At 40.7% G+C, this 27257-nt stretch overlaps 1 protein-coding gene across 2 annotated transcripts in view; it reads right to left on the reverse strand.

Moving 5' to 3' along the window:
- Positions 1 to 2013: 2013 nt before the first annotated feature.
- dagla (diacylglycerol lipase, alpha) overlaps positions 2014 to 27257 on the reverse strand; it is a 34633-nt gene continuing 9389 nt past the window's right edge. The window contains exons 2-21 of one of the 2 annotated variants that reach the window (XM_044030338.1): positions 18269 to 18370; positions 17955 to 18166; positions 16748 to 16849; positions 16521 to 16659; positions 16271 to 16358; positions 15707 to 15841; positions 15519 to 15596; positions 15208 to 15332; positions 14443 to 14593; positions 12987 to 13070; positions 12195 to 12272; positions 11949 to 12029; positions 11658 to 11800; positions 10251 to 10319; positions 10075 to 10147; positions 9782 to 9990; positions 8708 to 8834; positions 4363 to 4529; positions 4065 to 4082; positions 2014 to 3617 (exon numbers count right to left, since the gene is read on the reverse strand). In XM_044030338.1, the coding sequence (XP_043886273.1) occupies positions 2525 to 3617; positions 4065 to 4082; positions 4363 to 4529; positions 8708 to 8834; positions 9782 to 9990; positions 10075 to 10147; positions 10251 to 10319; positions 11658 to 11800; positions 11949 to 12029; positions 12195 to 12272; positions 12987 to 13070; positions 14443 to 14593; positions 15208 to 15332; positions 15519 to 15596; positions 15707 to 15841; positions 16271 to 16358; positions 16521 to 16659; positions 16748 to 16849; positions 17955 to 18166; positions 18269 to 18363 (3267 nt within the window). In that variant the 5' untranslated portion in view covers positions 18364 to 18370 and the 3' untranslated portion in view covers positions 2014 to 2524. The remainder of the gene's footprint in view (positions 3618 to 4064; positions 4083 to 4362; positions 4530 to 8707; positions 8835 to 9781; positions 9991 to 10074; positions 10148 to 10250; positions 10320 to 11657; positions 11801 to 11948; positions 12030 to 12194; positions 12273 to 12986; positions 13071 to 14442; positions 14594 to 15207; positions 15333 to 15518; positions 15597 to 15706; positions 15842 to 16270; positions 16359 to 16520; positions 16660 to 16747; positions 16850 to 17954; positions 18167 to 18268; positions 18371 to 27257) is intronic. The other variant, XM_044030339.1, reaches the window with a different exon arrangement.

The following is a 27257-nucleotide window of genomic DNA, read 5'->3' on the forward strand; positions in this document are numbered from 1 at the left end:
ATATTTTATGGCTACTGAGCTAAATAAACAATGAGGAGAAGCAGCAGACAATGAAACTACCAATGTTAGAAGAGACATTACAGATTTGTTTTATCAGTAGCACATGCTGAATGAATTGGACAGAAAGCCAGTTACTTTCATAGTTTATTACAGGCAGGGAGGGGAGTTAAATACATTCTCTTTAAGGGGCAGGAAAGGACGGGAAGCAAACCAGGTAAACATGGACAAGACATAGTTGACTTATTTCTCTTTTAATAAAGACCAATTTGTAAATCTGCCAATATTTTTGAATAAATAACTGAAATATATTTTCTTTTTTATATATATATATCTATATCATTATCTTTTTAACATAGTCTTTTTACTGTTATATAGTTCTTTTCTAAATGACTCTATTGGAATTCTTATTTTTTTTTTTAGACATCTGCATAAATAATTACACATAGAAGATGGTGCTATACACATTACGGTGGAAAGTATTACAGTGCTCTCTGTCAGCGGCGTTTTTTTCGTGTCGGACCGGCTTCCAGCAAAGCCACTGGACGTAGGAAACCGCTGGCCCCGACTTTAAGTGTATCTGGTGGGAGACTTAGTGGCACTGGCCGCATGGTTTGTGTCGAGTCAGACGGCAAAAACACAAAAAAAATATAATGGCTGGAAACGTCTGCTGTGAGCGACCGCAGCAAATCATTCCCCGAATAAAAAATACTGTGCAGATCAGTATGCTGACTGCACATTTGATGGTTGGGCTGCACCTAAAGTGAGTGTGGCTGTGAAAGATTTGGAAAACAACAACAACAACAACAAAAAGAGCATTTGTCACCATGCCACTTTTTCCATTTGGACAGAAAAAAAGCTGAAATACAGAACTCCATACATTTGGGAAAGTCTTAAAAAAATAAAAATAAAATTAAAAAAAAAGTTCCCTACATTGTCCCAAAAAAACTGAGATAAAAAATCCACTGACATCAAACCAATCCGCTGAAAGCGCAATTAGGGATAATAATACCATCAAAAACAGCAATAAAAGTGATCTAAACAGTAACGATAATAAATAATGCAAACCGTGAGCCACCTGTTACACCCAGAGTGATATGGAAGATTGTATCCCAAGTGTTTAGAGTTGGCATAAATGACGTGAGAGAGTCAGCTTTATTGTATTCCGTCCAACCTCGGTGACGTTTGAGATGAAGGAGATTAAAGGGAAGCAAACACCCGTCAAATCCAAAATGGCTGCAAAGCACCCTGGGAGAAAGAGGACACGAGATCCTGGGGCGCGTTTAAGATTTGGTCCCGTCTGCCGAGCCGGGCCTTTCATAAACACAGAGACAGAGTAGATGTTCAGAGCTTATTGACTGGAACCTAATGACCATGCTACGTTTGCTTAGAGTTCCCCGAAGATAAAAAGATACAGTAGTGATGAAGCACAGGTTCAATTCATGGTTCGATCGTGTGTTTGGATATTGAAAGCCATGGCAGTGTCAGTGTTCAGGTCAGGGTGACATCTCTCTTCTGCGGTGTTGCTTTGTAACAGTCGACATGGTGTGTGGCTGTGGGAGGAGCTTGTGATTAAATCAAGCAATATTCATATACATATACAAAAATCACATCTCATAAATACATTTGGCAATACAATGTATAAGTCTTCTTCTTTTTTTTGGCAAAAGGGGAATAAATTCAGCGACATGATGATGATGATGACGATGATGATGCAAGAGTTCTCAAAAGTCAATCTAAGTGGCTTAGTGACCATTTCTCTCTGGAAAAAAAACCCCAAAAACTCTTCATGCACTAGAACCAAAAGACTCAAAAACATCCATAGGCGTCTGAAATAACTGTCACAATCACTATATTATTATTATGAATTTTTTTTTTAAGACACATGAATTCTCACCAACGTAACACACGTACTTTCTCAAACTGTAAAACTCTTTACAGACCTGAGGAACATTCTCCGCTCACGTCTTCTCACCTCCCGTTTATTGACAATGTCAATAAACATTAAAAAAAAAAAAAAAAAAAAAAAAAAAAAAAAATTTAAATGTTGGACAAAAGTTTCCATAGCTGCTGAGGGAGCGGGACGTTGTACAGTACATCCACTGACCCCCATACTACAGTGTTAGTTTCTCAATCCCTGCTCATTTAATTAGACTCCCCTTTGATCTTGTTAAGTCAGGGAATTTGATGTCATGTTGACGCGTCCCAACCGGGGTCGAGACAACATGGTTTTGGAATGGCATTGTTGAAGCTACAGTTATTTATATTCATCCAAAAGCAGCACAGCCCCCTGGCATGCAGAGAGAGGTATGTTTTCTTCTTCTTCTTAGACATTGCAATAGTGTGAAAATGCTATAAACAGCCTTCAAAGGGGGAAACACCTGAAGAATGGAAAGAGTTCTGTGGGTCAAGTTCTGTCACTGGATCTCTGATAAGTGACTGCATTCCATTGCATGCACGTAACTGTGATATGTTTTGAAGAGTTTGGATGACCGCGCTTCTCCATTCAGGGCGTCCGGAGAGCACACTACACCATAGACGATAGCGTGTTCTCTTCAGGGCAGTGATAAGGGGGAGGTGTTCGTAGGGAGTGCATGGCCGGTGGCGCGGCCTCACCGGGGGAAAAGTCGTTGAGCTCCTCAGACGACGACAGCGGGAAGGAGGGCGACAGGGAGATGCCCGAAGAGGGATCGGCAGATCCAGCGAAAGTGCGTGGAGGTTTGGGGACGAGGTTGGGTTCCAGTGTTGCTCGCGCCAGAAGCTGTTTGTCGTCCAGCGCCTGTCCGTCTCGGAGACACTCACCCTGTCCAAAGGAGCCCCGGCCTGACTCTGACTCCCCGTCGGACAGCTCCATAGGTGGCGAGCTGCTGCCGTCCAGTCTGAACAGAGAGTCTAAGTACTGCGCAAACTCCAGCACTGCCTGGCTGGGGTTTCCGTTGGACAGTTGGGGTGGAGGAGTGGAAGATGCCGGTTTGGTCTCTGCACTTAATTGTTTCTTTTCCGTCTCCAACTCCCAATCGTCCTGTTCTCTTTCTCGAGAATCGATCTGAGGGCTGAGGGGGGCGATGGGAGTGGTTCCCGGGCTGTAGACACCAGGAATCTGTTGGTGGTCTACGTTGGGGTGCGTGTTGGCGTTCACCTCCGGCTTGAAAGGCTGAGCCAAAACGCTCTGGTTCAGCAGAGCGGGGGAATGGTGTCCGCTGTAGCGAGGCGTGGCGGGAGACAGCCGCATGGGGTAGTCCGGCGTGGACGCGGACTCCAGTGGCGTAAAGAACGGCCCGACCTCACCCAGATGCTCCGGCGTTGCCTGGCAGAGGGAGTCGGCAGCTAGAAGTTCAGTGCGCGAGCTCAGAGACGGGTTCTCCTCCGGGATCGGGGCATCCAAAGGGAATGAGAGGGTACCTAGCAGAGGCGAGCCCCTTAGTGCAGCAGAGGAGCGTCGGGAATCTAGGCTGTAGAGGGATTCGGCGTCCGAGAGGCTCTCCATGACAGCCAGTGGTGCTTTGCGGTCCCGCAGCTCCACCGTGAGCCTCTCCCGGGCTCCGCGCAGGACCACAGGCACCGGAGGAGGCGGGCACTCCGAGAACCCGTCCAGGGATATTTCAGACTGGGCACATGAGCTACGGGAGAGGAGAAGAGCGGGTTGGAGAGCAATGACAGGGACAGGAACGGGGGAAAACGGGATCCAAAACACACGACAGACATGAGATACGGGTCAAAAACCACTAACACAGGGAACGTGGGATAGTGTTAATAGATTCTACAGACTAGGTGAACACGAGTTAAACATTGAACACATGAAAGACACACCGAGAGAGACTGGGAGGCCGGGGGGTAAAATCTAGTGCACATACGATAAGCTCTACAAGAGGTGAGATTAGATTAGAATTCAACTATGACTACCAGGAGTTCACACTGACTCTAGGACAGGGACTAAACCAGAGAGGGCGAGGTGGGAACTGAACACTTCCATACGTTGCAACTGCCCTGTGGTCAAACAGCGTGCATGCGTGCATGAGAGAAGGGAGCACAGTATGCAAAGTTAGTAATAGCATGCGTTTGCTTACCGTAACATTGTTTTTTTTTTTTTTTTTTTTTTAAAAACAAACAAACAAGACAGAAATGATAATTTTGAGAAAACAATAAAGTAGCAGTTAGTAGCAGTCATATTATTTGATAGTGGCTAGATTATTATTATTAAAATGACATTTGACCCCATGATTACTTTGGCGGAGGAAGAAGTTTTCCTCCATTGTAATAAAAGTCAGAGGGGAAACTTTAAGTGCAAAGAATCACTCTGTGTGATGGTTTCATTTGATATTTTCGGCTAAAACACACCCACGGTGTTTAGCCTGTTGTACTGACCGAACACTACTGTTCCTGCGGTGGTGGGTTGTAGGCGTCGGCTGCTGAGAGTTTGCCGCCGCGTCCATGAAAAGGCTCTCTGGGTTCAGGTCGACTTCTGTGGGGCTCACCATGATCTTAGCCGCCGACAGCAGAGCCGTTTTCCCTTTGTTGTAGTTCTCCAGCACCTGTCGCACGCACAGAGGTACACACACACACACACAGACATGACTCAGTGGGTAAATGTATTCAAAGAGCTTAACTTTAAATATTGCCATATGCTTACTCGCTTATTTTCTTGAAGAACAGTGAAAAATTAACCCTATGTTCTTGTTGAATTTGAATATTTAGTTTGGGCTGTTCTCAAAAAACAATTAATAAAACACGACTGTGTGCATAAATCAAAAAAAATGTATGCATAATCTAATACATTAGCTCCAGTTTGGAGGGTTTATTGGGCGAAATGTAACATACTACCCATAAATGTTTGCATAGGCATAGAACTGCCTTAAATGAAATAAAAGTTGAAAGGTTTAATCTACAGAAACCAAATTATATTCATATGAAAGCAATTACACATCTATACAAACATACTCCAGGATAGTAGGTTCTATTTATGCCAATAAACCCTCTGAAATGTCACACACTGGACCTTTAAGACATTTTTTTTAATGACATCCAGAAAACCGACACGTACTATAAAGCTTAACGGCTGATATTACATCCATTATTATAGTTGTTGAGGAGCACAATGCAGTTCAGATAAATGTAAGTGCAATCTAAAGGGTGAGTCCACACCTACGTCAACTGACATTTAACGCCCACAATCAATTATGGTGTCTCTGCAAGAAAACAACAGCATCACATGATGTAACCTGAAGAAAACCCACATTGCAGGAAACTTGGGTTAATAAAAGTCAGGGGGGAAAACACACACACGGCAAATCCGACCACACTTTGGTTAAATTTAATGAGGTGGTAGAAGGAGCATGGAGCAGATACACAACATGTAATGCAAAAGGATGACAATGGAACATAAAAATGGCAACACACCAAATGGAGATGAATGTAAACAGAGCATGTAAAAAAACAACAACAACAACAATGAATAAAGACACAAATAAACACGTTCATTTGAGTCCGTGTCATGCAGACGAGGACGACTCACAAATGAAAACACGAGTGACGTTACATGAGAACTTGTTTGCTGTAGCTGATCAACGACAGCACATGGTACACAAATAAACATCTAAAAAAAAACAACAACAAACAAAGTGAATGAGAAGACAATAATACTAGTTTATACTTAAAGATTTGCATTATAAAATACCCTCTGTAACCATACTCATAACAAACATATAAATTATTAATCCACATCAGGACACAACATTGTGAAATTTACAGTAGAGAATATAAATATATATAATTCCAGTTTTCAAATGGATAATGAAAGCTCTCCAGGTGGAGTCAGTCTGTAATAAGAGGAAATTAGAAATGTGTCAGTCAGCGAGCAGCAGTTTTGCAGGAGAGTAATGGAGCTGAAGAGCGTACTCCATATTTATATATTTGTGCTCCCTTGTGACTCCATCTGCTGCTGGTGAGTAATTGACTGTTGCTTGAATGGATTATAATTGAGGGGAAAGCTGAATGTGTGCTTTAAAAAAAAAAAAAGGGCAAAAAAGGCGAAATAAATGTCGAGAAAAAGAGTGGCAAGCTGCTGAAAGACCCCAGCCAAGAAAGAAAGAAAGAAAGAGCAGTTAATGTGGAAGAAATGAGGTTACCATGGAGACTTTGTGGATACAAAGAAAACTTGTTAGCTTGACGAACAGGGGGGGCGGGGGGAGGGGTGAGCAAGTTCACGCCACAACACTTGACCAAAATGTACCGTAGCTGTGAGAGGAGGGGAGGGGGGAGAACGAGGGGAAGGCTGGATGAAGAGCCGCAGGTGTCTGGACTCATCCTACAGAGGTGAAAAAGACGGTTTCACACAAACCACACGTCGTTAACCTGCGATGCATTCCAGGAATTATTGACTGACAACATTCCATCACCTCTCATTGTTACTCTGTATCAGCCACGGCTTCCTACATTGTTACTTGTAGTTGTTGTTGTCGTGACGTAAACACAGCATTCATTGTAGCAGCAACAGGTGGTTTATGTTAAATTATTTCGATAATGTAAACTGTAACAAGCACAGAGGCTAATGAAGTTGGGGTCATGAGTGTTATTTGAGGTGCAGTGTGTAATATTAGCAGGGACTTGAGTATCCATTTATACGAACATCAGTCTGACGCCGTTGTTTTAACATCTTTAAAAGGACTAAAATGTTTAACGACACATTTGTGCTGATGCGTTTACCACCCGGGCGTACATCCAGCCATTTTCACAAACTATAATGCTGCCACTGTGTAACAAATATTTTTGCTCCCATAAAGAAAAGAAATAGCCCACACAATGACCCAATTAAACTGCTGCTGCTGCTGCTGCTTTTATTTACAGTTTCGCAGCTTCGTCGTGAAGCATTTATGTAGTGAGTTAGGGTTTTTGGATGGTTTGGGATTTGATGTTATTCTTTTCCTGATGATTTTGACCAGTGTCAGACCGTATCGTTGCACTTAAGGAAAGAAACGGGAGCTTACCAACCAACTCCGTCGGTCTCTCACCATTAGATGTCACTAAAGTCTTACGCAGTGACCTTTAACTCTATGCAAAAGTACCAGAAGCACTGTTTGGTACTTCATCTAATAAAGAGCTTTGGGACGGTGTTATCCTGAGAGGAGAAATAAACTCATCAATCCCTTGGATATCAGAAGGAGAGGTCATGCTTGCATCATCACAAAGCTGCGAGTTGGGCGGGTTTGGTTGCAGTGGAATGCATGAATCGCGTTCAACAGGAGGGGTTTCCAAGTGGGAGTCAGAAGGACTGCTAGAAAAAGGGGGAACAGGCACCAAGCTTGGCTGTGAGGCTGAAGTAGAGTCTAACAGAGGAGGAGGAGGAGCATCAGGATGAGCATTAACAGAAGTGGGACAAATGAGGGCAGGCAGAGAGACAGAGACAGCCTCAGTGTCTATGAGAGAGGGAGTGCAGGACAGATCTTTGTGGCAGGGAGAGGACGAATCAGACGCATTGTGACTAGAGTTTAATTCGGATTGTGTGGTTATGAACGCGGCGGTACTGTTGGTGGGTTGAGTGACTTCCAGTTCCTCTCGTTCTGAGTTTTCCTGCTCAGACTCCAGGACCTGCAGAAACACCAGAGGTATCACACCACAGACTTACGCACGGCACATGTAAACACACTGTACAGAGAGGGAGGAGCAAACGGTCGGCTCTGCAGCCACGAGAGAGTGCGATCCCCAGAGGTGGATCCGTCACATGCAAGCACAGACAGTAGACACCCTGCTATCAAACCACATGTTTCAATGTTCATGGAATACAGTATGTGCTCAGAAAGACCAGAGAAGACCATGAAACCAACCCGGAGCGAACAAGTTCCCATGCAAGGTAGAGGGGGAAAAAAATCTGTTAAATGACGAGTCGCATGCAGCGGGTTTCCAAAATGCCTCACATTCGTAATTGAACATCCAAGGAGCATAGCACTGTTTTCTTTAAAAGCTCTTATTTTGAAAGTACAAGGACATTTATTTCAATGCCAGAGATTTGGTAACTAAATGAGTCATTTAATTACCAACAGTAGAAAAACATTCAGACAATTGACTTAATCATAGAGACAGTTTTTGTATTTATCAATAATCCAAATGTATTTCTGTTCATGGCTATTATTAAGCCAAAGTAGGCAACGTTTGATATTGATATAGGTGTTTTTTGAGGTTCTTAAACAAAAACTGTTCATAATGTCCCTTCATTTGTCCCATGTAACAAAAACATTTACTGGAAAAATGTCACAAAGGCACATGAAGGATACAGTTTTAAACAAGAATCATAAATAACATCATTCAAACTCATTAAGTCTTGGAATGACTGATAAGTTACATGCTGTGGTACTTCATAATAAATGACTAGGACTGTATGTCCTAGTCATTTATTTCACGGGAAATATTAACATTTTAATATGCAGATCTGCTACTTGTGCACGCTTTTATTACAATGTGTGTTAATAGCCTTCATTGTCCAATCTATAATCCAAAATGTTTTAGTTTTTCTCTCAATTTCAAACAGTGATATCCCCCTTTATGCACAATTATTAAACTTTCATTTTCACTCAATCACTCACTCACGTTCACCAACCATCAACTGAGTCTCCCGATGTTGGAAATCAGGAACACATTTTCTTTTAAAAAGAAGCCACTTCACCGCAATTTCAAAACACCCCCACCAAATCTGACTGCATGCACACATAAAACAGACCTTGTTCAGGCCCTCCATCACCATGTGGGGCATGTGCTCGTTAAGCATGGCGGGTGATATGATGACCTCATTGAAGGCCTTGTTGTCCCCCCACAGAGCCGAGTAGGTTGGATCCTCTTGGCCACAGCTACAGGGAGCCACAGGGGGAGGGAGGGAGAGAGAGAGAGAGAGAGAGACTGTCAATCACGGGGAAATACAAAGTGAACACACATGTTGACTTAGCAACAGTCTGCCTCCACGGCCCTCGCCTGCAACACAGAACGTGTGGGAGTCGTTTCATCCGAGCTTCTTCGTTGCCGAGATTAGTAATGTAGTTTGTGTCAGACTTTACAAATTTAGCTTATTTTAGAAACCGGAGAAAACTCGTCAGCTGCAGGAAAAGATAATCAACCGCATGCGACCATGGCGACATCCACACGAGTTTGTTTTCGTTTGAAAACGGTGTCCACGGAGTCCATTACTTACACCAGAGAACATGTTGCATGCCAATCAGGAGCACAGTTTATGCATTTTTAAATGGAAACTGAGTAAACTGGATGATGCCTGAATGTAGAATAACTCCAAGTACAATATAAACAGGAAGAAAAATAAAGCGGCTTAAAAACACAAAGGAATACTTCACCGATTTGCATTTAGCTTTGGGGAAACTGAGGTTAGGAAACACAATTTTTCACAAACACTATTCTAGTAATACAAATACAAATAGCTAAATGCAAACCTGTGAAGTTTTTCTTTAATACAAGCCACTGGCCTTGCTTTTCTTGAGGACCTCTTCAGGTCTGAAGACACCTCTTATGTCCAAGAAAACTTAAAGCACTCGCGAAGATACAGTGACCTGGATGACTGAGAACCTTCGCGGCCAAGTATATAAATGTATACATTTCAGACATGACATACACGTGTACATTTCAGAGTTAATCTGTTGTCTTCTTCACTTCACATCACTTCACATCACTTACAGCAAAGGTGTTTCACCTCTGACTGTGTTAGAAGCCATGCACACAATTATGTGACCTGACATGACTCGCGTTAATTGCTGTAATCCAAGCACAGCTTTCAAATTGATTTTCTCACCATGTCTCCGGAGGATGGTTGTGCACCACATGGATGACTCTGCCAGGAGGGTAGAGGGGGGTGGAGGCTGAAAGGGCGATGCTGAGGTCACTGGGGTGGAGCCACAGACAACTGTTGGCAGGTGCCGCGGGCTGAGCCTGAGGATCTTCGTCCTCGACCGGAAGCTCCGATTTTGGGATGCATTTGGTGCCTCCTGCAATGATCCTCCACTGTACAGGAGAAAAAGACAGAAAGAAAAATGAGATAACATAATCTTAATGTATCCTCTGTATATTATTTGTTGTTCTTTTCACCTTTGGCTTGTTACTCCTCTGCAAGACTTCCAGAAGATGGCGTCGGAAACCCTCCAGTTGTGAGAGGCCGAGCCTAAGTGAGACAAGAGCAGATCACGTTACTGTGGTACTTCTCTATAAAGTCTCTATGAAGTGAAGCAAATCACAATTTATTGGATAAAGGAAGAGAGAAATACCTTGGCACTAGGTCTTTTCCTAATACCACAGATGTTACAAATTCTTTGGAGTATTCCATGGCATCCTCACTGAGTGAAAACAAAAAAAAGATTGATGTAATTGTGAGAGAGCGAGTAAAAGGTTGTGAACTAAGAGGAGAGGAGTTTGATTCACATTTGCAAATTTCAACAAATAAACATTCATTTATCAAGTGCTTAAAATGTCATAGTGGCAAAAATGGGACTGCATATTTATACTTTGGTTTGACTCAGTTCTGGAAATGATGAAAATAAAATGAAAAGAGAACTTGAACTCAAAACAAAACAGGAATCTACAGAGAAAGGGAATCCCTCCATCTGTAGAAAAACACTCTTCTTTTTCCTTCATGTCTCAAGATAAGCATCGAAAAACGGCAACAAGAGTGATATCAAAGATACTGAATTTGTTCTGTGTTCAAAGTTTGAGAAATCACTTTGTTTTGACTTCAGATAAATGCCATAAGTGCACTGCAGCAGTTCCTCCAGACTTTATTTTGGCTTGATTTGCATAGTAAACACATTTTAACAGTGCGGACAGCTGTGCAGGAGAGTATCAGATATTTTTCCAGGGTAGACAGACAAATATGCTAATGAACTCTGATCCACTGGACCATAAATAAACGATTCTGTTTTGGAAAAAAAAAATAAAAATGAGACTGATGAAAATGCAAACCACAGCCTGTGGGTTTTACCTCCCAACCACTTGTGCCTCATACTTTATGAAACAATTTTAGAAAATCAATTCTGCGTGACATTGTGGGATATAGAATTCTCTGTTCAGAGTAGACTGATGAAAAAAAGACTCCTGTTTGCGATTGTTTCAAATAAATCAATACTTTATTTGCACGGATTTCACGGTTCTGCTCCCGACCAGGGCACATTTTCTGTCACCAATCAGAATGTGCAAACAGTTCAGTAATAAAGACAGCATTTCAATTCCGTTTGGAAAATAATACACTATAGCTTCACAGAGCTATAGAAACCCTGTCAAATCAGGTTTTAACCTGTCGAATCAAATAAAAAAATCTAACGTGGTTCAAACACTCATGTGATTTATCATTGAAAAGTGTTTAAGTGGCTGCATAGTGTATAAAACACTAGATATGGGTGTTTTCAATGGCTGATGTCGACCTTTACAAATTCCATTGATGATTACAGCTTTAAAAGCAAAAACAGAACAAGACTTATGGTCTGTTCCAACACTTTGCATTTTGTGTGCACTAAAGTTTCTGTGATTTTAATCTTTAACAGATTTCTCAAGGCAAAAATGTGTAATAATTGGCATTAATTAAAGATATTTTGCTGATGCAGATCATTGAAAAATGGCAAAAACTTCCTCATACTCACACACACACACACACTCACTGATAGAGAGACAGCTGGACTCACCTTAGAAGGCCACCAGGTGGGGAGTAAGAGTAGCAGTGAAGCGTGGGGTACTGAGGTCTCAGCAGGAAGGAGAGGATAGCAGCAGTGCCTGCACCGAGAGAGTGCCCGACTATCACCAGCCCATAATGCATCGTGCCTTTGCTCTGTGAGGGACAGCCAGAGTCATGACATTCACAACAGCACGATGAAAATTGATATCTGTCAAATATTTCTTTATATAAAAAAGGCGTAGAAAAGGTTTATTATCATCGACTCGTGCCGTTCTTTACACAGTACGGCAAAGTCACGCACCAGGTCTCTTCCGAAGGCTTGTGACAAGATCATTTCCTGCTCCAGCTTCTTCTTGATGTATTCTGCTGAGTAAACCATCCCCTGCGAGAGCGACACAGGAAGAATAATCGACAGGATGTCAGCCTCGTTCATTTCTTACCTAAATATTGAATTGTTCTACTATTAACAACTGAATAGAGTCTGGAATACTGGCACTCGTTGAAACTTCACAATTAAAATGTCAGTTTTTAAGCCGTTATCTCTCACCTTGTGGCCAAGCCAGGTGCCTTGCTGTTCCTCTACAGGCAAACGTTCAGAATCCCCAGTGAGATCAGTCAAGGCGTCCTGAAACACACAGGAAACAGAATTGCCTTATGGTCTGCAAATGAGATTATCGATACAGAAGTGAGGATTCAGCCAGAATACAAACTCAAAATCTTGCCGAGTATATTTTTTCTAATTCCAACTCAAAATCACCTCAAAAGTAAGATTTAAGTGAGATAAAGGAGCTTGTTTTTAGACAGTACATCTTGAATATCTTGTTAAGTGGGCCAGTCATCTGGTTTTGAGTCACATTTCAGATAAAAACAAGCTTTTTGATACGTCATAAGGTTTTTAAGCTGCTGTGTTATCTGCCTAATACGAGTCAGGAACGCTCACTTCAAGACATTTTGAGTCACAATTACAGAACTAAAAATGAGTTAAATGACAAAAAAAGATGCTACTTTTGAGGGGAAAATACTATATATATATATATATATATAATATATTTTTGAGCATCAAAAGCTTATTATGAGACACAAAACATCACAATACGAATAAAATAAAGCTAAAAATGAGTTTTAACAGCCAATTTCAGGATCACCCTTAAATATAATGTCTTATTTCAAGAAATCTTACCAAGAGAATTCTTTTTATATTTGCTTGTATATCTTGTATTCATTTTTTTTTGTGGCCTTTTTTTAAGCATGAATGGTGCAGGAGAACATCACATGAAGGTGTTGTGAGGTACTAGTGAAGGCAGAGCGGTCAGTAGATATGTAGATATGTAGATGTTACCTTTGGTGACAGGGTGCCTCTGATGCTGATGACAACCTTCTTTTTCCCGTGATCCACTGCCACAAAAAACGGAGTCTCGTAGACCTGAGTGGAGGATGAAAAGCAGATACACTTGATTATAGCATGAAGAGAACAAATACATCATAGTTTAAATTGCAGTCCAGCAAACTAAGCACTTCCAGAGTCTTTGTCATCAAACTATTCTCAGCTTGGCACAGTCGTAAACGGAAATCACTCAGCGAGAGGAATTTATAGATGGAAACTGGCAAACTTCACTGTGTAGTGCTCTGCTTTACAAATCAACACTGTGTGGCTCGTGTGTTAATGTCAGATTCTCATGCGAATTCTCACAGAATTCAACACAGAAATAGACTTTAATTCAATATTGTCTGCAGTTAAAACAAGAATTCAAAAGGTGGCTACATCCAGACTGAGAGCATTTTGAAATGAAAACGGTCTGCATCCAGATTAGGGAAGTAATCTGCATCCAAACCAACACATCTAAAAACACACGTCACGTGACCATTCAGGAACGTTGAGTGTGTGTGTGTGCGCCAGTATAAACAGGAAGCTGTTACTCTCCTCTGCAGTTTTAAGTTTTAGAAAGTACTATTAATACGAGACATTAGTTTAAAAGTACAAAGACAGATTTACTGTTGAAAGTTCCAACAGAGCTTTTCGTACACAGCTGATAGTCGAGCAAATGAGAACCAGACAGGAAGTGAAAGTGGGTAATTGTCTCCGTTTCTGCCTGTCCAGACGAAAAAACAGCCCTGGAGTTTTCAGCGTTAGGGGTAGTTTGAACAGCTGGCATATCCTGAGCACAATTGATATGAAAATGGGACAGTGTGGATGTAGCCTTAGAGATGGCGTACTGTATTTACCACTACATCAGTAAGAAACCCCTCCCTTTTTCATAACTCTTTAAAGGTGACCTACTCTTCACGACAGCCGCACAGACCATGGTAGAAAAATACCGTATTGGTTCCATGTCTCAATGACACTTTTGTTCCACATTAACGTGAGTGTGGACCAGGCACCGAAGGCTGAGAGTAAAAATACAATGCTGAGATCACCCGAATGGGAACCATCCCCCTCCTCGGCCACACCTTAGGATTCTGTCCATGAAGTCTCATTGATCATAAATAAGTTCGTCCTTCATCGTCATAGTTGCCAAGGATGTGGACAGAGCTCTCGTTCTGCACCTCCACGCCTCAGCCATTATCAAAGCAGCCACACATGATGGCCAGGCACTACAAAATAAAGTCACTAAATCATCAGACAAGCTCCAGGTGAGTGGATATGTGTGGATTTGACAAGAGGACTGTTTGGTTTTGGAAAGACAGCGGTGTATCTGAGGCTCAGGGACACTAAATCATAGGCGTCCTTTGTTTTATAAAGGAAGTAAAGCCCAAACACCTCGGACTACTCCTTAGCGCGCTGTTGGATTACTCACAGCATCATGGCAGGATGTGTAGACAATGTGAACCTGCTTGAGGTCCCGATCCAGGAAGTGCCTGCGTATGGCCAGGACATTACAGCCACAACAGTTGTCCTCCTCCACTGTCACGGACTGAGACAACCGAGAGCTGGACATTGATGTACATCTTGAGGGAGAAAAAACAGACGACAAATGACACATTTATTTGTACAATAGAATAATACACATATGAAAAATAAAGTGAACGGGTAAGAATTAGGGCTGGAACGATTACACGATTACTAAATTAACCAACCGTGTTTTCTAAAGCATTGAAACCAGTTTGTGTGATTTTTCAGCTTCTTAAATGTGAATATTGTCTGGTTTCTTTGCTCAACAAAGGAAATCATACAAATTGAATTGTTTTAGTTTGTGGATTTGAGAACGTCGTCATTTCAAGGTTTGACGAACACTGATCCATATTTTTCTAACATTTTCTGACATTTTGTGAACCAAACGATTAACTGACGAAATACTCCACAGATGAATCGATTATTAGAATAATCGTGAGTTGCAGCCCTCGTAAGAATACAGACATGTAGGGGTATAATCTCATATCGCAGTGTAGGAAATCTGGATGGGAGTGTGTAATGAATTCCCCGTTGCTGTCAATTGGTCTTTTCCTTATTTTCCTCAGTGGATTACCACTTGGGCAAGTGTTAATGCATGTGAGGTTTTATCTGCAACTGGCAAAGCTCAAAAGGATGACAAATGTGCGGGTGTGTGTTTTTCAGTGCTTACGGGCAGGAGCTGGCGAGGCGGCACAGCCCACAGGCAGGTTTCCTCATCAGGTACATGGGCCAGCCATATGCAGCCAGGGCAAAAAGCATGTAGTAGCACACGTCCTTGTACATGTTCATCTCAGCCTAGAGGAGGACATAAGAACGAATCATTTTTAATGCAGATATGTCTAAAGATAACAGTTCTTCTCTAGATTCATGAATGTACATTGTACAGAAGGCTGAAAGTGGCCTAAAACAAAGATTTACTTCTATTGTAAGAATAGTGCAAATATGAATTTAAGAATTTGACCACACACACAAGAAACTCACCGAATTTTTAAGGTCCAGGTATCTTGTATTACGTGTTACAGGCATTCCAGATAAGAAGGCTAAAATGTCATTGTTGGCCTGAAGAAGAGAAAGCAGAAGATACTGTTTTTCTTTTTTCCATTACAACACATGCACTGACAAATACATAAATAAAACACTAACAGATATGTTTTTATAAGCAGTGATACCTGGTCCAGGATAGCAGATCTCTTCGACCGCTGCCTCTGGCGGAGAAGAACCAGGCCAGCAATAATATCACTAGGCACAATGTCCAAGTCTCTGAAGAACTCTGCAAAAAGGCTGGCCACTTCTGAATACGCATCCTGGACCGGCATGGATTGGAAACGGCAGAGTAATAAAAACAGGAATGAAGGACAGGAAGTTTGCCTAACACTGTGTTTATTGTGCTCTGTAATACTGTTAATACTTCTCCCCACAGAAATGACACATTTATAGGAAATGTGCTATTTCTCATATCTAGTGTTATTATTCACTTTTTTTGTGAAACTTCTTTGTTGCCAGATGTCACAAATCTTTTTAAGACGACTCAAAATCATTTTCCATTCACGCTGTATATGAACGACTTAATACCACTGCCGAGTCGCGGCGCACTAAGCTCCTTTATGTCGCAGTGATGATCGAATCATGCCAGAGCTCATTTTAATGACGCATTTCTGCTTTTATTCATTTCGGTTTTCCTTTAATCGCCGAGAGGAAACTGTAAGTGTGAACATGTGTGTGTTGTGACTCACTGATTGTGTATCCTGGGCTCTTGTGCAACACATGAAGAACTTGAGTCTCCTGCTCCAACTGCTGGCTTGGCCCTCCTCTAGCCTGTGTCTGTTGAGGACAGATGGAACAAGTCAGCAAAAAAAACTGCCAGGGCTGAATTTGTGTTAAAAAACCAGGAAGGCGTTCACGGCTCTTGAGTTCTGCTTGTTCTTGTGTGTGTAAAGGATAAATGAAGGAACTAAAATGGAGTATCTAAAGGCCGGCTAATACCTGAGTGTGTACGTTGTAAGGTTTCGCTGACGCCGACGGGTGGCTTTCAGTTTCACAAACGTCCGACCCGTGGGATCAAATGTGCACATGAGGGTGATGCAAACGCTGAGTATCACGAGCCAGTTGCATGCAACAATTCCTGCAGGGAATGAAACAGAAATTCACATTTAAGAATTAAGAAAATCTTTTACGATAAACATATCAGTCTCCATGAGATATTCACTCACCCAAAGCCAGGTTTTTGGCTGTGACATCAGAGCACGGCTGGTAATATTGGACAAGCCAGGCAATTCCTACCACAGCGTATACCAACTCGACTAACAGAATAGCTGGAGAGAGAGAGAGGGGAATAATGATCAATGTCAGTCGCTGTATGTTCAAATCTTGACGATTATTTTCATAATCGATTCATTTGTGGATTATTTTCTCGATGAATAGTTTGGTCCATAAAATATCGGAAAAACTTGAAAAATGTTGATTGGTGCTCGTCAAACCTGGACATGATGATGTTCTCAAACGTCTTGTTTTGTCCACAAGTCAAAATGATTCACTTTGAATGATTGCTTTGTTATCCAGAGCAAAGAAATTAAGAAAATATTCACATTTAAGAAGCTGAAACAATCGGAAATCTCGTTTTAATCATGAAAAAAAAGCTTCAAACCGATAAATCGATCATCAAAATAGTTGATTAATTTAGTGATCGATTAATAATCGATTAATTGTTTCAGCTCGACCTCAAACCCTTACAACCAACTTAATCCCAACAAGAATCAAGAGGGAATGTGTAAACAGGGCTCATATAACATTGAAATTACCAACTGGAGGATGGCAGCTTCCACCAACGAGTCAAGTTACTTTACATCCAGAGTGACTCATGCAATAAATGTAATATAGACTTTCAATGGCTTTATAAAAGGTGTTACTGTACGTTCAAAAAAATGACTCGATTGAGTATTTGTGTGAATATTTGGGCCAGATGAAATTCCACCGCAGGGTCCCTGAGAGAAGAATTCATGACAGTGGGATGGATGGACGACCCAAACACATAAATCACTTGTGTAACGATGCCATTTCTGCCGCTATGGGGTCCTCAAACAACGCAGAGTTTGATGATGTTGGGAAGCAGCGTGGGATCATGGGAGTTGTTGTCTCGCTGTGTCTCAATCGGTTCTGCTGCGTATTTATTTAGACTTTACTGGGAGAGCTCTGTCAGCGGAACGTGCAGCAAATAGCAACGAGCAGTCATGATTCATTTATGACAAACAAACAACGCACCAGCGATCTAGTAATATTTCTCACTCTGATGTTTCATAGGGGAGTTTGACGAATAAGTTACAGAAGAATAAAGCGAATTGTGTCAACAAAAGGCGGCCAAAATGAAACGGTCAGTTACCTTGAATACAAAGTACATATGTGTGTGTCTGGATGTCTTACCTAGTCGTATGTAGATAACGTACTGTACAGCCTCCCTGGGCTGTGTGTACAAAATGCTGCCTCTCATGCTCAACCACATGATGGCGCTCTCACAGATCAGGCAGCTGACCAGGATGCCCAGGTAGCCTCTGCCATGGTCCACCAGTGTAATGGAACAAGACTGGTCCGAGCCGTAAGGGAGACCGAAGAGAACCACGGAGAGAACCACCAACCTGAGTGTGACAGAGGAAGTAATAATGAACATAAAACACACACACACACACGCTGATAAATCAAACATATGACAATATACACTGAGAGAAACACCGACTCACCAGATGCAGTGTAATATAAAAAGGAAAAGGGCGGGCAGCACCAGGTCATCACTGCCAACTGACCAGCGCCGCCGAAACATCACCATGCCAGGCATCACTGCCCTGTAGAAAGAGCAAAGATTTTAGGATTTAAACTTCTCTTCAGACCTGTTATTAACATCTGTCCTCAGTTATCCTATCGAATGTGGCTAGTGCTGAGTACACAGGCATACTTAAAAATGCATCCTGGATGTGACCACAGGGGATCGGATCTGGCTTCCCCCGCACTTTACTGAAATACACGCCGACTTCTATTCTTTTCAGACACAAAATTTTGTTTTCAACGAGTCTGGAAAAAAAAACCTCAGAATGTCATTCCTACGATCAAATTTGAGGAAACAGTCCAGACCTGAAGTTTACCGAGATCGGATCACTCGGGATGGATGTTATTAAGTCTGAATGAGGTCCATGACTCATTTCTCACAAGCCTTTAACACAGGGGTGTAAACTGGCGGCCCGGGGGCCACATGTGGCCCTCCAATCGATTAAATGCGGCCCGCCCACCATTGTGCTGAGGCACATCTGCCACTGAAGTGATGGAATACAAGACTATATGTATTTGCTAGCAATATTATTATTATAATACGAATAAGACATTTGGTTGTAATCATTGCTTTATTAAATGTATTACACTCAACATTAAATTACATATATTTAAGCTGTTCATTATTTGCCAAGTTTTCTATTTATTTCTCCGTTATTGTGCATCATAATGTGTTTTTATTGTGAAGTATACATCATTTTATAACAAAACAAGCACTTTTACTTTGCAATTCTGTCTAATGTTATAATGAATATCGCATATTGCCCACCCACTACTAAATAGTTGGGTTTTTTTCTCTAGACCGGCCCCCCCCTGACCAGACTAGATGCTCATTGGCCCCTAGGTCATTTGAGTTTGACACCCCTGCTTTAACGATACGTCCAATATAACGTGCATCATAGAGTCATGTGCAGATTCCCGTCTTAGAAGGCTTGACCCATCCACCCAAAGACATGAAATGAAGTGGTTTCCACTCAATGACCACAGTTTCCTGGTCCTCCCCCCCCTTTTAATTTGGAAACAGCAAGTAGTAAGAAATGGCTAGAGGGTAGGAATGCAAAAATAGCATGTAGTAAATAGTAATTTGTCAATTTAGTCTCATTTAACTCTCAACTGCAAGTTAATTTAAGCATTTCTATTAGTTTTCCTACCAGGTAGTTGGCCTACTATGTCTCTTCGTATGGTGCATACCTGCCAATCATTCAATTAAAACAATGCTAAATGGTAGGACATGTCCTTTATCCACATCCTTAGACTGGAGCAAACTGTTGTTGTGTTCCGTAATCTGGGTGATAATGAAAATAGACTTGCACAAAGACTGAGTGGGTGAATGGATCCACCACATACTGTAACAGAGAACAGAAAGAAAACCCACTTTCATATATGACGGTGCCATGCCGAGTATGGTCATGTGATCGTCCTGTCAGTTCTTTTTGTTTGGAGGACACGGAGAGTTTCCTCAAGTTGCCTCTGGGCTAAACTGAAATGACGTGTAAAGGACACAGCAGGAAGGGAAGAAGGAGCCACAGAGAGGCTGATGTAGGCCTTCTGCTGTTGATACAGGCTGATGCAGCCTTTATGGTGCAACGCTACGGCACATTTTTTCCTGCTCTATCAAAAGTATGCCATCCATCATGCTATAACCACTATACACACTCACTTTATTAGATATACATAACTGCTTGTTTAGACCCCATGACTGTAGACACGTGTAGACATGGTCAAGACAACCTGCTGACGTTAAAAGAACGGGGGAGAAAGGTGACTGTAAATGTGACGTGATTGTTGGTATCACACGGGCTGGTCTGACTATTTCTGGCAGAAACTGCTGACCCACTGGGATTTATTTTCACACACACACACACACACACACACACACAGTCATCTCTAGTGTTTAGAGAATAGTCCAAAAATAAGAGAAAATGCACAGCAGTATTCTGGTAGGGGGTGCCTTGTTGATGCCAGAGGTCAGAGGAGAATGATCAGATATAGAGGCTCAACTATAAAGAATCCACTTGTTACAACTAGGGCTGGAAGTAACAATTAATTTCATCATCAATTAATCTATCAAACCGATGAATCAATTCCCAAAATAGTTTAAATTTAGTAATCAATTAGTCAAATAATCGTTGCAGCCCTAGTTACAACCAAGGTGTGCAGAAGACCAGACCGAGTGCCACTCCTGTTCCTTTATTAGAAGTTATCTATACCTAATAATGTGGCTGGTGAGTGTTCTGTATACTGTTGCAACAGGGTATCAATAGGTTTAAGATTAGATTACATGAAATGTAAATGTAGAATTTCAAGTAATCCTGTCTGGAATGGATAAACACTGCAACAACCATGCAATGTTATTCATTTCATGACGGATTTAAGTGTAAATCCAATAAAAATCCAAGATAAACACATATTAACATTGATTTTAGAACAAAAAGACTTACCCTCACCCAAGTATTCTTATTAATTTGTCCACAAGTATCACATTCAGTAAACTAGCTCGGCAAATAATCAAGAATTATGAAGTAGTTGAAAGCACCAGAGATTATTTTTGTGAATGATACATTTGACCTTGTTTCTACCTCGACCAAGAAAGCACCAAATTACCTCTAAATTGAAAAAAAAAAGAAAAAAGAGAAGGTTTTTGCCACCTCCTACAGTACATACAGCAGCTCCCAGTATGGATGTGTGAAGTCTTACTAAAAAACACCGCCATTTTCTCTGAACAAGTAACATTTTACAAACCTCTCTCTATTCTGTGGCCACACACACAGAAACACTGGAGACCTTGTCGTTAAAACAGGTTCCCATAACCCCAAGTTCACTGGACCATTAACTTTTTCTTTAGGTATTCACAATCCAGGAGCTGGACAATGGTAAAATAAAAGCCCTATTCTATGCTCAGTTACAAACATTAAAACTATACGGGAGACTTTTATTGGCCCATGGTTTAGCAATGGACCCTTTTTATGCCTTTATTTCCCAAGTGGCTGCTTATGAAGCGTAAACACCTGCGCTGATTTGCATCATCTCTGAACACGTACAGATCAAACATCTCCCGCTTTTTGTTTGGCACCGACATGAAACATGGACTATCTTTAGAACAAAAGACACATGCTTTTTAGCATGACTATGACAGACTTCATCACACAAATTGGATAACATGGGATAAAGGAGGTTATGTTTTTGGCTTTATGAACAGTTGCATTACTTAAAAAAGGGCAGGACGGATTTGGATTAAATTTTCCAGGAATCTAGGTTACGGCCTAAAGCAGAATTTGAGGAATGGTTAGATTTTGGTAGGACCTTGCATGGTTCACTTTTAGTGGAACTTTCTGAATACTTTCTCAATTCTTTTTATTGGTTAGTTCAGCTATTCATGCACGTACACTATAAATACTGGTATGTTTTGGAAGAAGCAGAGGCCCTTTAGTTTAGGGAGCACATAGTTCCATTAACACATGAGTGATAATAGCCGTGCTAAAGGTTTCTTCTACTGCTGCCATGTGTATAGGTGACAAATCAATACCTTTAACTAAGTAGCATTACAACAATAATTCTAAGCTTTTCTGCTGTGTATGCAGGAGACATTCATTTAATTTCTATTTTCTTATGTACTGTATGTGAAGGCCAGCCATATTGTTGATTATGAGAGGGAATATTATTGTTATTGTTTATAACTCAGTACTTAAACTTAAAGTCATTGAGAGATGCAGCAGAGTATAGACAGTAAGGAAAATAAAATAATGATGTACACAAGGACTGGACTCACTCACTTCAAACTGGAACTGGAAATAAACGCATATTTGCACATACTGTATCCTAACGTTGGCTGGATAATGTGACAAAAAGGCGGTCTTACATCTAAATGTGAATCACAACTAATAAGAAGACTTAGAATAATACCAAAAAGAAGAAATCAATTGCAAAACTAGTTTTACTTTATAAAAGTAAATGGAGCAGACCTTCACTTTTCACCTGACTGTGAAATGCCTGTTGCTGCTGCGTGAAAATTTACATTCAGCAGCCAAAAGGTTTCCCTTTCCATTCAGGAAAGTGTGAGTGTGCAGCGTCCAAAAGGAGTCACGATTAGACCCTCACTAACACGGACTGAAAGACACAGTCAACTCTGTCCATTACCTCATGCATTCCTGTTTTCAAACAACAATGTACCTGAGACATGGTTCATACCGTGCACTCAAAACCATATCAGCACAGCAGCTGCCACGCCTCATAAGCTGTCGTAGTCCAAGACAGTAGAAACAAACCTATGACGATCCTATAATACAAGAACAACCTGAATGGTATTCTGTACAGTGTAGACTCAGGGATGCACCAGGAACAGCAGGAGTGAAGGAAAATTCATGCCATAGACTGGGCTGTGAGTGCAAGTGATTACAACTACCTGCAGAGGTCAAACAAGCACTACTATGAAGTGCTACAGCCAGTGGGTGGTTGCACTGATTGCCACATATTTAAGACAGACACACACAGTGTCTTCCACAGCAAATGACGTGAGAGACGGAAATTAAACTTGCAATTCCAAAGCCACAGCTTTAGAAGTATGAGAACTCTTCATCTACAGATTCCAGTTATCATTGTATTGTGGCTGCATTGAGGTAATGCAATAGAGTGAAGGAAACCAGGGGCATGCAAATAGGTTCATGTGACTCAAGTCACATGTCAACTACTCTGTCTGGGTGGGAGCACTATTAAAAGAGGACAGTGGAAAGAGGAGGGAGCAAAGAAAGAAGGGGAAAAAAGAAAATTTCATTTAGGTCACAACAATCAGGCCAGAGAAATCATGCAAATCTCTTAAATGCAGAAGCCACACACAAGACTGACAGGGACACTCCCCCAGGCCTGATGTGACAATATGTTGTTTTTTTTTTGTTTTACTCCCAGCAGAGACTTCGACGATGGAAAATATATTATGACATAATTAGAAATCGATGGAGCTCAGAGCGAGACGGCGCAACCTTCTGCTCAGTGGAGTTTTGTTTAAAAAGCCTGATTTAATGTTGTGTCAGTTCTTTACAATCCATGGATTTTCTTCACTGCTTATCCTGTCACATCCCAGCATGCACTGGGTGATTTATGATTTCAAAATGAAATTCTGTTGTGGCACTGAGACTACATATATATATATATATGTATATATATGTATGTGTATGTGTGTGTATATATATATACACACATATATATATATATATATATATATATATATATATATATATATATATATATATATACACACACACATATATATATATATATATATATATGTGTATATATACACATACATATATACAAACATATATATATATATACATACATACATACACATATATGTATGTATGTATGTATATATATATATATATATATATATATATATATATATATACACACATATACATATATATAAATATATATATATATATATATATCTTACTTCAAAGTAGGGTTTGTTTGTTTTTTTAACTGATCTGAGCTCGATAACCAGTTAATGCCTAACCCTATACATGAATAGGGTTATACTGTATGTTCTACCTCATAATGAGCAAGTTTTTGTCTCCATGAGGACTACAGGTCCTGACAAGAAAAGGTCCTAGTCAGGTAACAAACACAAGACCACAAACACACTTTTGTAAGGACCAAAAGAGCCGAACATTGCTGTAAGTTTAACAACAACACTCTTACAACAGAGTATTAGGGCCATTTTTTTTGCCTTGACGGGATTAAACTTGAAATTTTGAGAATAAAGTTTGATTTTTATGTCGAGATTTAGGTCAACATATCGAGATTAAACTAGAGTTGAGTTTTGACCTGCTGAAACTCTTTTTTTGACAGTAGGCGGTAAAATATCAACGTAAAGTCTCTCTCTTTAGTGACCGCAGTCTGAGACTGACTGTCCAGAATCAGTAGTCGCTCTCTCTGACGGACCCATCGAGACGGAAAGTCGAGATTAAAGTCGACATGTCGAGATTAATCTTGTCATGGGTGCCCTAAAGCTCCGTCAGTCTCTTCAGACTCGTCTACTTGGTGTTTGTACAGGATATAAATGTAAATGCTGTGGTATCAAACCACCTGTTCAACAAATAGCAATTGTTCAACCATATCGGTCACAGTTTGATGACCTGCAGAACACAAACACAGGTCTGAGCTAACAGAGAGCTGGTGACTCCTCCGCCCTCTATAACCACCAGTAATCACCACGGCCTCACAGCAGCAGCATGACAGACAGATGACAGAGGAGTCTGCTCTTCTATCTCTCAGTAGTTCTCAAACCTTTTATGCCAAGTATAACCTGAGAAAATATTGAGCTATCCAAGTACCATCATTATTATTAAGTATTATATAGTATTAAGTAGTATCAACACTTTGTTTTCAAACTTTTTCAAACCCTTTAGAAATCCAGAAGACTCAAGACTTCTGTAGTTTGCTTGTTAGCACAGCACATTCAGTCTTTCATATTGGCTTTTTAGGATTTTATCGATTATGCCCTGAGAGGCAGAGTCATAATTTATTAATTCATCAGCCCTCTTATTGCCTCACGTCTCCTCCTCCTCCCCCAGATCCACAAAGTGTTCCTAGTTGGCTCTGAGGTTAAAGCTGATAAAGACCCCCATCTTTTAATTTAATCTTAGAAACCGGGTTTGTAAATTAGCTTTTCAGTGGTTGCAGTAATTAATTCATGTTATGATTTGGATGAACCACAGCTTTCATGACCAATATTCTGGTTTGATTGATTGAATTGGTTAATGATTGCCCTTATATGATGATGTCTAAATATGTGCCATCAACACTGACAAACATGTAAATACAAGGCATTTAGTGTTTACATTGCATTTAGACAAACAACACATCATTATCACGATGAGTTGTCTTCTCATAAATCATTTCAAGACAACCGTGAGTGAGCCACACTAACTTGTATTTCACTCTATATGCTATCATCTATATTCAGGATGCGTTCTCACCACTATCAGGGGCGACCACAGTAACCACAGCTCCTGAGGTTAATCAGTCATTTCGATTGATCATTCCACAGGTTCTGGGGAGATCAATTATGCCAAGAACACCACATAAACGAAGGCCCGGTCACAGTGCCTTCACTTCCTGCTGAACATCAAAACTAAAATTCACTCTCTGCGTCGATATAAGCTTTTCAAGTTCAACGCTGTCTATTTCATTAATTAAAACGTTCCAGCTCAAAGTACACAACGCTTATAAATTGAGCACAAGAAATCTATCACGCTGCACAGATAAAAACAGACAGAATCCAGCCTGTTTCTCCTGTAATCAGTGCACATCTCATCAGGACTGACCTCTGCCGAAATGAGCTCCGCTAGCCTCATTTCAAGGAAGTCGACTCAGGCCATCAGTCCACGCCATCACCCCGCATCGTCAGTAATAGCAGTTGCCTTCTCAAGGACTTTGCCGTCCATCATCCAGAGGATGTTTGCCTATTAGTGTTTGCCGTTTGGCTTCAATAGCGGTCATTAGCAGATGCATTTAGACTTATTTTCACCGCAGTAAAACGCTACATTAAGTCACATTACATTCACCCGAGTTTGACAGGGCTCAAAGGGAAGTTGACCTCGATTGCGGCAGCAGTTGAAACAATTCCAGATCATCTAAGTGTCAAACTGGCGGCCCGGGGACCACGTGTGGCCCTCCAATCGATTACATGCGGCCCGCCCACCATTGTGCTGAGGCACATCTGCCACTGAAGTGATGGAATACAGACAGAATAAAAGACTATATGTATTTGCTAGCAATATTATTATTATAATACGAATAAGACATTTGGTTATAATAATTGTTTTATTAAATGTATTACACTCAACATTAAATTAGATATATTTAAGCTGTTATCCTTGTCATTATTTGCCAAGTTATCTATTATCTACATCATAAATTTTATTGTGAAGTATACATCATTTTATAACAAAACAAGCACTTTTACTTTGCAATTCTGTCTAATATTATAATGAATATCGTATACTGCCCACCCACTACTAAACAGTTGTTTTTTTTCCCGCTTTTTTTCCCTCTAGACCGGCCCCCTCTTGACCTGACTAGATGCTCATTGGCCCCCAGGTCATTTGAGTTTGACACCCCTGATCTAAGAGAACAAGTATGAGTATGATGGCAAATCTTTCTTCATTCAGTTTCATCCAAAAAGACGCGTGGCTTAAGTCACACCTGAACATTTGATTAAATGGATGAAACCATCGCAAATTTAAAAGACATAACACAGTCTGTAGTTTGCTGAAAACTGCTTGTCATACTATTGCTTTACAAAGGCACAGCCTCCATGCTGTATATTGTTGTTTAACTATGGATAGATCACGATCTGAAAGTATTTCCTGTCCTGCATGTAATAGGTTTGGTGCTAATTGATGATTGATTTTTACTCATATTGATTTTTTTCTTTTTTTATGTGAATGTACAGTACATGTGCTCAGTGGTGTAAAAGCATGGGTGGAACGTTTCATGCTGAAGTGCAGTATGTCGGTTATTTTAATTGTAAAAGTAGTATTGTAAAGATTGTAAACCTATATTGTTACACTCTGCAATTCAAATCTCCATAATCAGCACAACTTTATGGTCATCTATGGTCAAATTTTCTATCACATATTCTTAAATAATTAAAGTATAGCTGCAACTATTTATTTGGTCCACAAATTGTCAGTTTTGTGTGCTTCCCAAATCTCAAAATGATTTTTTTGTCAAATGGAGCAAAGAAACCAGATTCACATTTAAGAAGCTGAAAAATCAGAAAGCTTGTTTTTGATTATCCAAAAAAAACACAAACCCAAACAATTGATGATCAAAATAGTTGACAATTAATTTAGTAATCATTTAATAATCAATTAATTGAATAATCGATGCAGCCTGATTTTG

Source organism: Solea senegalensis, linkage group LG7 (assembly GCF_019176455.1).
Source record: "Solea senegalensis isolate Sse05_10M linkage group LG7, IFAPA_SoseM_1, whole genome shotgun sequence".
In the NCBI taxonomy this organism is placed as follows: Eukaryota; Metazoa; Chordata; class Actinopteri; order Pleuronectiformes; family Soleidae; genus Solea; species Solea senegalensis.